Source organism: Lolium rigidum, chromosome 1 (assembly GCF_022539505.1).
Source record: "Lolium rigidum isolate FL_2022 chromosome 1, APGP_CSIRO_Lrig_0.1, whole genome shotgun sequence".
Taxonomy (NCBI): Eukaryota; Viridiplantae; Streptophyta; class Magnoliopsida; order Poales; family Poaceae; genus Lolium; species Lolium rigidum.
In genome coordinates this window covers 240,810,064-240,825,176 of record NC_061508.1, presented here as the reverse complement: position 1 = coordinate 240,825,176, position 15,113 = coordinate 240,810,064, and the positions used below count along the sequence as shown (strand labels likewise).

Here is a 15,113-nt window from a genome sequence, read left to right as displayed (position 1 = left end):
ATATCATCTAATCTTGAGCTTGAAGATCATCTTGGTCATCACTTTGTTCCTGCACACAAGCACAACAAAGAAAGAAATTATGCCAAGTGGCATTGCCACTTGGCGAGGTTAGCAAATAATGGAAATGAAGAGGATATGATCAAGTTTCTACCGAGCCAATCCTCTCAAAGCCCAAGTGCAAAGCATCTGGTGTACACACACACACAGCCTGCTCACAAGGCTGTGTGCATGCAACACACACACACAACACAGTGAGGAGTCACCAACACATGCCAGGCCGTGCTGTCGACCATAGAAGCTAGGGCCAGCGATATAAAGACTTTTCCCAGTCAAAAACCCTAGTCATTAGCATCGACACAAGCTTCAGGGTAAGAACTAGCTAGAACAGCTCAAGAACACCAAGAACAGGTGAACGGCCAGAGCTGTCTCACCTATTCCCCATCACCAGAAATCAACCAAGCATCACCAACAAGTCAGGAGGAGAAGGGCGGGCATAAGATCATCACAGAAGCAAACCCTCTACACCAACAACCTTTCTAGGAGCTGGAGTGAGGTATACACAGATAATCATGAGCAAGCCACAGTTTTTCTCATATCATAAGCACATGCATACATCACAGCAACAGAAAAGGGTAGAAACCCTGTTTGTATCATCATCTGGCTACAAAGCCATGTGGTGCAAGCAAAAAGAATGAAAAGCCAGAAGGAAATCATCCAGGGAACACTGGATGTGTCAAGACACAGTGAGACAACCAGAGAAATCCAACAAGGATTTAATCCCTATCTAGCCACACAGATTCACTTAGCACCCTATAGCTAGCTACACCATCAGAATATAGACATTTATATGTCTATCTTCATTTCAACATCAATTATACTGAAAGCCCATGATTGACTACCAGTAATATTGCTCAACAGCATACATAAGAGGTAGGAGCAACCTTTACTAGCACACCATGAATTCATATAAACTGATAAGCCAACAGTAAGTCCTGGTGATCACAGGATCATCCAAAGCCACAAATTAACCAACCATTGCATCACAGATAATCAAATATATGAAATATAAATTGTATGCAGAAGCACACTAACAAGGGATGAAGCTGTCTAGCCAACAGTCATGCTCAATAGAACATTCCTATGAATCACAACTCAATGAGCATCACACAGTGGCACTGGCACTTGCATAATGCAAGGATCATGCATAATGATCAAGCCAAGGCCAAGATTTTTGCACACACAGAATACCCTAGTGGCAGTAATCATATCTGGAGCAAGCCAGAAGGCCATGAACATCAATGGATGCTCATGAGCAATTACAGGAGGGCCACAGCAGGGACACAACATGAACAGAAGTAGTTAGGAAGCACAGAAGCATGCACTGATAATCAAGTAGAGCAGCACAAGCTAGAACACAGAGATAGCAGTAGCACATAGCAGCATACGCATGTAGGCAGTAGCAACTAGCACAACAAGGTAGAGGCCAAGGCAACCAGAGGAAGAAGAGGAGGTAGAGAAGACAGGAGAGAAGGGGGGCACACACACCTGGAGCAGAGCACCGCAGCGTGCCCATGGCGGCACGGGCCAAACACGGCAGCGCCAGGCCGCAGCCAGGCCGGGCGTCGCCGGGCGCAAACGCCCCAGTACCACCACGGCGAGGCACACGGCCACGTCGCGGCGCGGCGTCTGGATCATCAGCGGACGACAAATCGCCTGGAATCGCCACGGCCGTGTCGCAGATGCGTTGGGGGCGAAGCGAGCAAGCAGCGCAGCACGAATCGCCGCGGTGGATCTGAATTGCCGTCGAGTGGCGGTTCAAATGCGCCACACCTCGCCGGCGGCAACGGCCGGAGATGGCCGGAACAAATCGAAGAAGACGGCGGCGACATGCGTCGCCAGAGGAGGTTAGGGTTAGGGATTCGGACACGCGCGAGAGACAGAGAGTGAGCGGGATGGGCCGGACCTGGTGGGTCGGCCAAACCTAACCCGATGGGCCACCTGACAGGTGGGACCCAAGGGGTATTTTAGGCATTTCACAATTCCTAAAAATACAGAAACTTTGAAATTCAATAGAAAATTGATAAAAACTCTAAAAAAATAATTAAAAATATAAAAATCAATCAGCATAAAATTCTCTATCCAAATAAAATATCAAAGAGGATTTTTGAAGATAATTATGAATAAGTCTTAATTTGATGATTTAAATAAACATTTAAATCACCTAGATTATTTTCAATAATGAAAATAAGTCCATAAATTCTTTTGAATTTTAAAAACACCTTGACAACATTTCAAGGTTGTATTTTACTTAAAATCAAGTATTCCCAAATTATTCTTAGTATTAACCTCTTACATGAAATAATAACGACATCGGAAGGGGGGAACAAACCCTAAAAATGGAATCATGCATAATTGCTTCTTTAACCATTGCCCTTATCGGACAATGATGCTATTTTTCAGAGACAGAGGACAAGGGTCAGTCCATACCTTCCAACTGCAAAACTTTGCAGGTGTTCGAGCAAGTTCATCACTTGCTCATGTCATTTGAGTATTTTTATCAAATTACTTGCAAAGTATTATGGTTATCACTATTGCACAAAAATCAAAACCACTACTTTCATAACTATGAATATGACTATGTGGTGGGCAATGGAACCATGGATTGTGTTGATATGGTGGAGGTTCCATTGCACGGGTTTATATCCATCTAGGATTAAACAACAAATGTCGCCAGATGATTCTTGTGCCGTAATACCCGTGTTAACCATAAGATCCGGAGTGGGACGGAGTAGTCAAAAGTGTTTCCACCTCTCGTTCATCAACGGATGCGCTTTACCGTAGACACTTGTATCCGTCGGCGGCAAGCGGTAGGCTGGGGAAGCCTTAAGTCCCCACGGCACGGTCCGTAGACACTTGTCGTTCGAAGAACAAGCGGTAGGTTGGGGAAGCCTTAAGTCCCCACGGTATTGCGGTCTATGATGGGTTGCAGCCACCGGCGTAGGAGTGTATGGTAGAGCCCAGAGACTGTTGTCGTGGTCGGGGTCCACCCTGAAATTACGGGAATAATGGGACCGACGTGGACCCAGGGTCGGCGCATGCAACAAAGGGTGGGTGTTCGAGGTAGCGGAGGAACATGATTGGCTAGACCTTATACCGGGCCTCACACCGAAGGAAGTGTGGACGGGAAAGCTGCCCGGTTGGCACTAAGGTTAAGATCTCTTATGGGTAAAGCAACACACCTCTGCAGAGTGTAAAGAACCGTGACCTGTCACTCCCTGTTCCGGGATTGAGGAACTGCGAACGCGGCCGGAAAGGAGCTCCATGAAGTTCTAGTAAACCGGTGAAGGCTGACGGACATAGCTCTTTGAAATAAAAGCAATCTCTTGAAGAAATGTTTATCAAAACTTGCATTGATATCAGACTTTCTGGTCTAATATCGTAGCTAGTGCATTAAACACCTCTTATCTATAATGAACTTGTTGAGTACGCTCGTACTCATACCACTCTTAAATCCCATGCTTAGATTGTCTGAATCGTCTGGAGGAGGACTACGACAACAATGAAGGAGCCGAGATCATCGGCTACGAAGAACCAGACCTCTCAGGAGGAGTTGAAGGCGTAGACTACCTCATCGTCTACGGATCCGGAGAGGCTTCCGGAGGAGAACAAGCCTAGGAATATCCGCTAGTAGTAGTAACCGAGCAGCTCGAACTCTTAGTATTTAGCTGCTCGATGAAATAAATGTTTAGTTTAATGAAACTCTGGTATTGTAAGTTAAGTTGGGTTCACCTCGAACCCAGGAGTATTCCTCTAAGGACCCAAGAGGAGCTCCAAGACGACATGTGTATGATAATTGTAATAATATGTGAATGAGTTATGGACCCTGCTATGTTCTGTTGTACTACTCTGAGGGATGTAATATTTGCGGAATGGTACTTCGTGAATGTTATATCAATGACTGGCATACTACAACATGCAGTGGTATGCAGGGTCACCACAATGTTTTAACCAAGTGTCACAATGGGGTACCTCCATGCCGCCTGTACAAAGGTCTAAGGAGAAAGCTCGCATTTTGGATTTCTCGCTTTTGATTATTCTCAACTTAGACATCCATACCGGGACAACATGGACAACGAGATAATGGACTCCTCTTTAATGCATAAGCATGTGGCAACAATTATTATTCTCATATGAGATTGAGGATATATGTCCAAGACTGAAACTTCCACCATGGATCATGGCTTTAGTTAGCGGCCCAATGTTCTTCTCTAACAATATGCATGCTCCAACCATGAAGGTGGTAGATCTCTCTTACTTCAGACAAGACGGACATGCATAGCAACTCACATGATACTCAACAAAGAATAGTTGATGGCGTCCCCAGAAACATGGTTATCACACAACAAGCAACTTAATAAGAGATAAAGTGCATAAGTACATATTCAATACCACAATAGTTTTTAAGCTATTTGTCCCATGAGCTATATATTGCAAAGGTGAATGATGGAATTTAAAGGTAGCACTCAAGCAATTTACTTTGGAATGGCGGATAAATACCATGTAGTAGGTAGGTATGGTGGACACAAATGGCATAGTGGTTGGCTCAAGTATTTTGGATGCATGAGAAGTATTCCCTCTCGATACAAGTTTAGGCTAGCAAGGTTATTTGAAACAAACACAAGGATGAACGGTACAGCAAAACTCACATAAAAGACATATTGTAAACATTATAAGACTCCATACCGTCTTCCTTGTTGTTCAAAACTCAATACTAGATATTATCTAGACTCTAGAGAAACCAAATATGCAAACCAAATTAGCAAGCTCTAAGTATTTCTTCATTAATGGGTGCAAAGTATATGATGCAAGAGCTTAAACATGAGCACAACAATTGCCAAGTATCAAATTATCCAAGACATTTTAGAGTTACTACATGTAGTATTTTCCAATTCCAACCATATAACAATTTAACGAAGAAGAAACTTCGCCATGAATACTATGAGTAGAGCCTAAGGACATATTTGTCCATATGCTACAGCGGAGCGTGTCTCTCTCCCATAAAGTGAATGCTAGGATCCATTTTATTCAAACAAAACAAAAAAACAAAAACAAACCGACGCTCCAAGCAAAGTGCATAAGATGTGACGGAATAAAAATATAGTTTCGGGGGAGGAACCTGATAATGTTGTCGATGAAGAAGGGGATGCCTTGGGCATCCCCAAGCTTAGACGCTTGAGTCTTCTTAAAATATGCAGGGGTGAACCACCGGGGCATCCCCAAGCTTAGAGCTTTCACTCTCCTTGATCATATTGCATCATACTCCTCTCTTGATCCTTGAAAACTTCCTCCACACCAAACTCGAAACAACTCATTAGAGGGTTAGTGCATAATAAAAATTCACATGTTCAGAGGTGACACAATCATTCTTAACACTTCTAGACATTGCATAAAGCTACTGGACATTAATGGATCAAAGAAATTCATCCAACATAGCAAAAGAGGCAATGCAAAATAAAAGGCAGAATCTATCAAAAACAGAACAGTCCGTAAAGATGGATTTTATTAGGCCACCAGACTTGCTCAAACGAAAATGCTCAAATTGAATGAAAGTTGCGTACATATCTGAGGATCATGCTCGTAAATTGGCTTAATTTTCTGAGCTACCTACAGGGAGGTAGACCCAGATTCGTGACAGCAAAGCAATCTGTAACTGCGCAGTAATCCAAATCTAGTACTTACTTTTCTATCGAAGACTTTACTTGGCACAACAAAACATAAAACTAAGATAAGGAGAGGTTGCTACAGTAGTAAACAACTTCCAAGACACAAATATAAAACAAAAATACTGGAGTAAAAACATGGGTTGTCTCCCATAAGCGCTTTTCTTTAACGCCTTTCGGCTAGGCGCGAAAGTGTAACTCAAGTGACATCGAAGCGTGGTGCACCTACAGCGGGGTTTGGAGTTTTCTCAACCATGCATAGTATATTAGATACATAAGTTTCAGCGTCTCCCTTTTCATTAGTCTTGGACTTGCTACTCTCATCAAACAAATTTTCAGGAACAAGCCAAGCATAGTTATTTTCTAGTGCATCATTCATAGCTAGGAGTTTACATGGTATTGGTGCTTTGATCTCCCCACCATCATTAGCATTATTAGTGTACCTTATCCTATCCATATCCATTTTTTCAAGGAGACCAACAAAATTAGTATGAGAACCAAGCATATTAAATTTAGCAAAGACCTTTCTAGCCTCTCTTGCTAGACCACCAAATTCTCTAAGAAGGGTTTCTAAAACAAAATCTTTCTTTTCCCCTTCTTCCAAATCACCAAGTGTAAGAAACATGTGTTGGATTATATGATTGAGATTAACAAATTTAGTTTCCAACAAGCGAACTAAAGCAGCAGCAGCAATTTCATAAGTAGGAGCAAGTTCTACCAAGTGTCTATCTTCAAAATCTTCAACGGTACTAACATGGGTGAAAAATTCTTCTATATTGTTCCTCCCAATTATAGACCCTTGTCCTACCGGTATGTTCTTGGTGGTAAAATTAAAAGGAAACATGATGAATCAAGTAAAGTAAATGCAAGTAAACTAATTTTTTTGTGTTTTTGATATAGAGTGCAAGACAGTAAATAAAGCAAACTAGATAAAGTAAATGCAAGTAACTAATTTTTTTGTGTTTTTGATATAAGTGCAGCAAACAAAGTAGTAAATAAAATAAAGCAAGACAAAAACAAAGTAAAGAGATTGAGAAGTGGAGACTCCCCTTGCAGCGTGTCTTGATCTCCCCGGCAACGGCGCCGGAAATTTGCTTGATGCGTGTAGTTGACACGTCCGTTGGGAACCCCAAGAGGAAGGTGTGATGCGCACAGCGGCAAGTTTCCCTCGATAAGAAACCAAGGTTTAATCGAACCGGTAGGAGTCAAGAAGCACGTTGAAGGTTGATGGCGGCGGGATGTAGTGCGGCGCAACACCGGAGATTCCGGCGCCAACGTGGAACCTGCACAACACAACCAAAGTACTTTGCCCCAACGAAACAGTGAGGTTGTCAATCTCACCGGCTTGCTGTAACAAAGGATTAACCGAATTGTGTGGAAGATGATTGTTTGCGGAGAAAACAATGAAACAAGTATTGCAGCAGATTTGTATTTCAGGATTAAAGAATGGACCGGGGTCCACGGTTCACTAGAGGTGTCTCTCCCATAAGATAAAAGCATGTTGGGTGAACAAATTACAGTCGGGCAATTGACAAATAGAGAGGGCATAACAATGCACATACATGGCATGATAAGTATAGTGAGATTTAATTGGGCATTACGACAAAGTACATAGACCGCCATCCAACTGCATCTATGCCTAAAAAGTCCACCTTCGAGTTATCGTCCGAACCCCTTCCGAGTATTAAGTTGCAAGCAACGGACAATTGCATTAAGTATGGTGCGTAATGTAATCAACAACTACATCCTCGGACATAGCGCCAATGTTTTATCCCTAGTGGCAACAGACACAGCACAACCTTAGAACTTTCATCACTTGTCCTAGGTGTCAATGCGAGCATGAACCCACTATCGAGCATAAATACTCCCTCTTGGAATTAAAAGTAAAAACTTGGCCGAGCCTCTACTAGTAACGGAGAGCATGCAAGATCATAAACAACACATATGTAATAACTTGATAATTAACATAACATGGTATTCTCTATCCATCGGATCCCGACAAACACAACATAGAGTATTACGGATAGATGATCTTGATCATGTTAGGCAGCTCACAAGATCCAATAATGAAGCACAATGAGGAGAAGACAACCATCTAGCTACTGCTATGGACCCATAGTCCGGGGGTGAACTACTCACTCATCACTCCGGAGGCGACCATGGCGGTGTAGAGTCCTCCGGGAGATGAATCCCCTCTCCGGCAGGGTGCCGGAGGAGATCTCCGAGAATCCCCCGAGATGGGATCGGCGGCGGCGGCGTCTCGGTAAGGTTTTCCGTATCGTGGTTTTTCGCATCAGGGGTTTCGCGACGGAGGCTTTAAGTAGGCGGAAGGGCAGAGTCGGGGGCTAACGAGGGGCCCACACCACAGGGCGGCGCGGGCCCCCCTTGGCCGCGCCGCCATGTGGTTTGGCCACCTCGTGGCCCCACTTCGTATGCTCTTCGGTCTTCTGGAAGGTTCGTGGCGAAATAGGCCCCTGGGTCTTTGTTTCGTCCAATTCCGAGAATATTTTGTTACTAGGATTTCCGAAACCAAAAACAGCAGAAAACAAAGCAATCGGCACTTCGGCATCTTGTTAATAGGTTAGTTCCAGAAAATGCACGAATATGACATAAAGTGTGCATAAAACATGTAGGTATCATCAATAATATGGCATAGAACATAAGAAATTATCGATACGTCGGAGACGTATCAGTGACATCGACGACAGGTCTGGCAAGGTCAATGCGGCGATCCCTCTTGAAGATGGGTGCGAGGAAGACGGCGGTAGCGATTTCTGTGGCATGTGTAATGGTGTGCGCTCAGGGTCCGCTTGACTGGTTGTGCTTCTCACCTACCAATGGATGGCTTGAGAAGGCATTCAGTTTTAGATGATGTGCGTTGGTGTATTGTCAGGGTAATGACCCTGTTCATGGTCACCCTCTTCATCGCTCTTGTAGGTATAGCGAGTTGTCGCTGTAAAGGTGGCTTCCGGTTGATCTTTGTATCTCCTTTGCTCCCATTTCGGAAAAAAAACAAGTCAAAATACACCCCAATTCAATACGCTCCAATGCACTTAGAGCATCTCCAGTCGGGTCGTTTGGGGGACGGCGGACAAGAAATGGAGAAAAACGTGTTCCAGTAGCGTCTCCCAAAGCTAAATAGCGCCTCATTTTATGTCCGGCGTCACCGGTAGAGACTCTATGTACAGATTCTCTACCGGAGACGCCGGACACAAAAATAGCGTCCGGACGCATCCATGCAGCCCCTACTCCCCACGTGTCATTCTCTTTTTCCACACATTCTCTCACCTACTTTTCCCACATGTGGTGGTCTCCTCTATTAAAATGCATGCATCCGGACGCTGTTTGAGGGACGCGGCTGGGAAGCGTCTCTTTTTTGTACAGATTTTTAGTCTTTTTTTGTCCGGCGTGGTCCCAAACGTGCCCCAAACCAGGTACGTGCGAAGGAACACAGGAGGCGGCGGAAAGAAGCCACAAAACCCATCTAGGGTTCCGTCCTCCTCACCGGCGATACCGTCGGTACGCTCCGCCTCCGGTGGCCTTGGGGCCTTGGAGGTGTGGCGGACCACAGTCCCTCGTCGGCGGGGAGTTTTCGTTCTTAATTTAGTTTGCTTTTCAGTCTCTTTTTTAGGATGGTGAGGCGGCGGCTACATCCTGAAGTCAGAATAAAGTCCTCCCCGCCCTATCCTCGCTCCGGTGATGCATCTAGCGCTGACGGAGGGCGCGTGGAGTTGTGTGCCCGTCGGATCTCCTGGGATCCGGTCGGTTTTCGTGTTTATTGGTGTGGTTTTATGATAGTTTCTTCCGATCTACGGTTGTCATCATTGGCGATGGTTGCTGCTCTGGTGCGCTGGTCTTTTGGGATCTTAGCACGACGGCTTCCCGTCTGTTTACTACAACAAGCTCTACTACGACAAGCTTTGCCTGACTCCGGCGATGGAGGGCCAGGACAGCGGCGCGTCTTCGGCTTGTGCTAGTGTTTGTAGTCGTCGCTAGGTGGTCCGAGTACCAATTTGTAATTTTCTTTACTTTTTAGATTATTTATACTACTGTTGATTATTAATAGATCGGTGAATTTCTCGAAAAAAAGAGAGTCCCAAATTGTTTGTGCCGGATGTTTTTTTGAGGGAAGCGAGTGGAGATGCTCTTCGGCAGGGGATTGACTGAACATAGGCTTATCAGGTAGGGGGAAAAGGGCACGCTGAGAAAAGAAGAAAGGAGACCAAGAAAAAGACCAAACCACGAGCAAACAAATCCCGAGTCTCCGGCCGCGCTCCCTCCCCTCGACCTCGAGTTCAGAGTTCTCCAAGAAGAATCCATTTCTTCGAGAACTCGAATGCACTAGGCCGAGGGACAGAGAGGAGCCACGAACCCCAGCCCCCGCCGCCAGCCCCGGCCCCGCGATTCGGCCGCGATCCGGCCCGATTCGGGCCGCCGCCGCCGCCATGGACATGATCCAGAGCATCGAGTGCGTGTCGTCGTCGGACGGCATGGAGGACGACGACGCCATGTCCTCCAACCTGCCCCTGCCCCGCCCCTTCCTCAAGGCGTCCGCGGCCGCGGCCATCGCGGCCGCCAGCATCGGGGTGGTCCCCACGTCCGGCGCCGGCGCCGGCGCGATCCCAGGCCCGCTGATCCCGCCGGCGACCAGCGTCCACGAGCTCCTCGAGTGCCCCGTCTGCACCAACTCCATGTATCCCCCGATCCACCAGGTCAGCGCCTGCTTCTCTTTCTTGATTGACTCCAGGATCTTGCGCTGGTCCTGCCAATTTCCGCGGCTCCGATCGTCTCCGCGGCAGGGAAGCCGCGATCTTGCTTTCTTCCATGGGTTCTTGGTCCGTAAAGTCATATTGGTTGCCCTGTAGACACATTCAATTCACGATTTTTTTTAGTTCTTGCATGGCTGCGAAAATATATCATGATCGATCTTGATAAGAAGAATTGACTGTCGAATTTTGCGCCCATATGTGGGAAATTGATGCTACGATAGAATAGAAACGGTGTACTTTGGAGTTGAGACCTAACATACCAACTGCAGGAAGGATTTAAAATTAGAAAAATAATGCGTGTGCAATCATCCTTACGCGGGGAATCATGGGGAGAGGCAGAGTGTTATACTCCTCAGGATGTAGTTCCGATTCTTCAATTATTTCTGAAGTTTTCTGGTTCCTGGGAGTTTTAGATTCTTCGTTAGTTGAGAGTGCTGCACTGCTGGAAAAGGAGATTAGGATGTCTAGTTAGGTTCTTCGGGTATTTGAACTGCACCATGATTTACCACTGATTAACAGAGAAGGGAGAGAAAACAATACATCTTTTTTTTAGAGAAAAGAACATACGTCCTCATCTAAACCGTACTATTCTCTTTCTTTCCTGAAAAACTGAGGCAACATTTCTTTTGTTTTTCTCATGTTTGGTTAGCAGATTGTTTGTTAAAGTCCACCCACCTGTTCAAGTGCACAAAATAATCCAGGCGTTGACACTGTTTAGAGAATCAACTATAGCTTTATTGATGTTCTTGCTAACCACATAAATGTAGATGTTTTCTATCACATAAAAATAAATTAAGCGATCATCTCCCAAAGAATTTCTTCCTTGTTGCTTGGTGACGAACATGCTGATTATGACCAAAAATATTATCCTAAAATTATACTGTTTAGTTCTGTACAATTTGGAGGCTAAAAAAAACTGTATATACACAGGCTCGTGGTTTCCCATTTCCTTTTTGGCTTTTTGCTTGTTGGATACTGGAGCTTTTTAAAACTACGTTATACTAATTGATTCGAGTAGATCTGAATGACCTGAGTCGAAATTCTGTTGGCCATGAGTCAGTAATTTAGTCATGTAGTAACATGTCTAAATATATATTATTAAATTGTTAGTACTCACTTTAACAATTCCTTCATGCTTTTGTTTTTAACCATAACTCCATAGTCACTTCAGGTTGGTCATTGTGGCAATAAACTAGAATAACATGTTAGGTGCTGATCAGCTATATATGGTTTTGGTGAATGAGCAAACACATATTTTTATAATACTTTGAGTATACCTAAACAACCTATGTGTTGGATCCTAGGATGTTTCAGTACTTAATGTTATTATCGTATTCCTTACCCACACATGCTGCTCAAGTATCACAGGAGTTGCTCAACTACTGAACCATGATACCTGCCCTTTCATCAGGACTAGCCTGAGTTACACTCATGTCTTGATGCATACATAGGTCATTTGTATTTGGATAAAGCAAGATGTCTAGACTAGGCACTAAACATCTTTCATGCCTGGTAAACTGTTTTCTTTTTATATTTGACAACTACTGCCAGGTTTACCTTATTTTCTGTGTATGAAGGATAATTTAATATTCTTTTACCTGTGCATCTGGTTTTTCAATGCTAAAAATTCAAAATTTATTGGGTCCTTTCGCACTCCTTTTTTATGTGTCTGCTTATCTGTTTTTCCCATGCAATGAAAACATCTTTGATTGTCTGATATATTTTTGCATGTCTTGAACTTGTGAACTGTTTGTTAGTATGCGCCTTTCTTAGCATTTTAAAGTCATCTATCATATTGAGTTATTGACTGTGTAGTTAGCGTACTTCCTTTTATATGCTACAGGACAAGAAGCACAATTCAATAGGACCTGTCTTCCATATGGGCTGCACATTCTTATAATAGCCTTCTTTAAAAGGGATTATTTTTTCAGATTGTAGTTAACATTGGTTGACTTGAGTAAACTTGGCCCTTTTAAGTAAAGTATTACTGTGGCTGGTAGGAATTCAACATCTATATTGGAAAATTTTGGCATTAAACAATTGTAGTCTTGCTTTAGACATCTATAGCATACTTGAAATTTTGGCATTAAACAATTGTAGTCTTGCTTTAAACAATTGTATATTGGAAAATTTTGGCATTAAACATCTATACAGCAGAGCAAATATGCTTTTTTTTGTGAATCTTATGAACTGTACTGTTATGTAGTCTTGCTTTAGGTTAATGCCTCTACAGTCATCTAGCTTTGTATATATTCAGAATTTTTACAATTTAAGTTGACAGTGGCAACAAAATAACATTCTGGTAATTTTACAGTGCCAAAATGGTCATACCCTGTGTTCGACCTGCAAAGCTCGGGTGCACAACCGCTGCCCTACCTGTCGACAAGAGCTGGGTGATATCAGGTGTTTGGCACTGGAAAAGGTCGCTGAATCTCTTGAGTTACCCTGCAGATACTACACACTAGGTTGTCCAGAGATCTTCCCATACTATAGCAAGCTCAAGCATGAGTCGCAGTGCAATTTTAGGCCATACAGCTGCCCTTATGCAGGATCTGAATGCTCCTCAGTTGGAGACATTCCTTTCCTTGTTTCACATCTGAGAGATGACCATAAGGTTGACATGCATTCTGGGTCGACATTCAACCATCGCTATGTCAAGTCAAATCCCAGAGAAGTTGAAAATGCAACCTGGATGCTAACTGTAAGTATTCTTAACTTTTTTCGTTTCTAGGCATTTAAATTTACCTGTCGTATTTACTTGATATCTTATGTACACCTATAGTGGGGTGAAAAGATGCATAGTACCACCACTTTACTATTTTGCTTACCTTGATCATCCTTGGTTTAATCGCATAAAGAAATACCAGTTGGTCCTGGAATACTGGATGGTCTTGCAGAATGTTTCCAACTACCCAAAAGAAAGACGATAGCTTCCCCTTGCGCTGATTGATACATCTGCATATGCCTATTTTTTTCTGTTCACTTTCTTTTGAACATGTGAATCAAGTAATGCCAGTCTGTCCTCAAAATAAGGAATACCTATCTGACACAAAGAAGCATTTATCTTCAGGTTTTCCATTGTTTCGGGCAGTATTTCTGCTTGCATTTTGAGGCCTTCCAGCTCGGAATGGCACCAGTCTACATGGCATTTCTCCGCTTCATGGGCGATGAGAACGATGCGAGGAACTACAGCTATAGCCTCGAGGTGGGTGCGAATGGCAGGAAGATGATATGGGAGGGCACGCCCCGGAGCATCCGGGACAGCCACCGCAAAGTGCGCGACAGCCACGATGGCCTCATAATCCAGCGCAACATGGCGCTCTTCTTCTCCGGCGGGGAGAGGAAAGAGCTGAAGCTGCGGGTGACAGGTCGCATTTGGAAGGAGCAGCAGAATCCTGACTCGGGAGCCTGCATCCCTAACCTCTTCAGCTGAAGCGAATAGTTGTTCCCAACAGGATCATGTGTGGGTGGTTCAGGTGTATATTGAAATGTGATTGCCAATTTGTTTCTCTTTACAGTTTGCGTTTGCCTCTTTTTCGCTTTTCAGCCACTTTGTTGTAACATGCTCAATATTCTTTGGGGTGGTTGGTGTCAGGAAAACACGTGGAGCTCTATTGAAATCACATGGTGATCATTCTCTTCTGCCTGGCCTATGTTCCGTGATTCTAATAAGTGGCGGTCATGTGAGTCTACTTCCATGATCCAGTGTTGTATGATTGTACAACTTAACTTTTTACAGTACAAGAAGACATGTTCGGAGCTGTGGCTGATTTCCTTAGAGCATCTCAAACAGTTTACATATATACTCCATCCGTTCCTAAAAAAGCTTCTCAACTTTGTCTAGATACGGTTGTATATAGTCTTACAACCGTATCTAGACAAAGTTGAGAAACTAGGAAACATTGAGAACTTTTTTTTTTTGGAACGGAGAGAGTATTTTGCTAGAATACCAGAAAACATAAAATGTGGGTATTTTGGGTAAAAAAAAAGAAACTAGCTCCCTCTGAAGCCTCTCGCTTAACCTTCTGCTCAACCTCAGTGAAGCACTGTCATGCTCAACATGAATACTCAGGCTTCCATGCACTGAAGGCACTGCCGATTCTCAAGACTGGGCTTGGGCCTTGGGGCATGCCAGGGCCTGCTCAATCACGAGCCCTTGGCCCTCGCTGTTAGACCAAAGCCTGAACCTGATCCTTTCGTGCAACCAAGTAGGAAATCCTTAGAAAAAAGTAGGAAATACACAGAATGCCAGATGATAGCGAAGTACCATAGACCATAGTACCCTGCCTCATGAATATAGAGCTATAGGAAATAACCAAGGGCAATATTGCAATATTACCTTAGGATTTATCATGCTCTAAAGGAATATATATACCGAACAACAACATCAAACCTTTTTCCAATCAAGTTAGGGCAGGCTAGATATCAAACCTAACGGAAACATAAACCAAAACGAGGAGAGAGAAAAGAAGTAAACACGGATCCAGAACCAATATTATAAGGCAAGGCATGTGGTATATATATTCCACATGCCAATATGCCATGTAATAATGTTGTAAGTTTACCCTTATGCCCCTCAGCCATGTAGAAGGCTAAGGGCATCACCTGTAATTTTCCTTGGGGC

At 43.9% G+C, this 15,113-nt stretch overlaps 1 protein-coding gene across 1 annotated transcript; it reads left to right on the top strand.

Moving 5' to 3' along the window:
• Positions 1-10,150: 10,150 nt before the first annotated feature.
• Positions 10,151-14,131, top strand: LOC124691857 (E3 ubiquitin-protein ligase SINAT5-like). Its single transcript, XM_047225139.1, has 3 exons — positions 10,151-10,432; positions 12,804-13,190; positions 13,560-14,131. Exons 1-3 carry the CDS (start codon positions 10,166-10,168, stop codon positions 13,920-13,922), a joined length of 1,017 nt encoding a protein of 338 aa, XP_047081095.1. The 5' UTR covers positions 10,151-10,165; the 3' UTR covers positions 13,923-14,131.
• Positions 14,132-15,113: the final 982 nt, after the last annotated feature.

Excerpts from the sequence above, each read along its gene's own strand:
- LOC124691857 (XM_047225139.1), top strand. The coding sequence starts at position 10,166 with ATGGACATGATCCAGAGCATCGAGTGCGTGTCGTCGTCGGACGGCATG. Across the intron at positions 10,433-12,803 it reads TGTATCCCCCGATCCACCAG|TGCCAAAATGGTCATACCCT; the intron begins GTCAGCGCCTGC and ends GTAATTTTACAG. Across the intron at positions 13,191-13,559 it reads ATGCAACCTGGATGCTAACT|GTTTTCCATTGTTTCGGGCA; the intron begins GTAAGTATTCTT and ends ATTTATCTTCAG.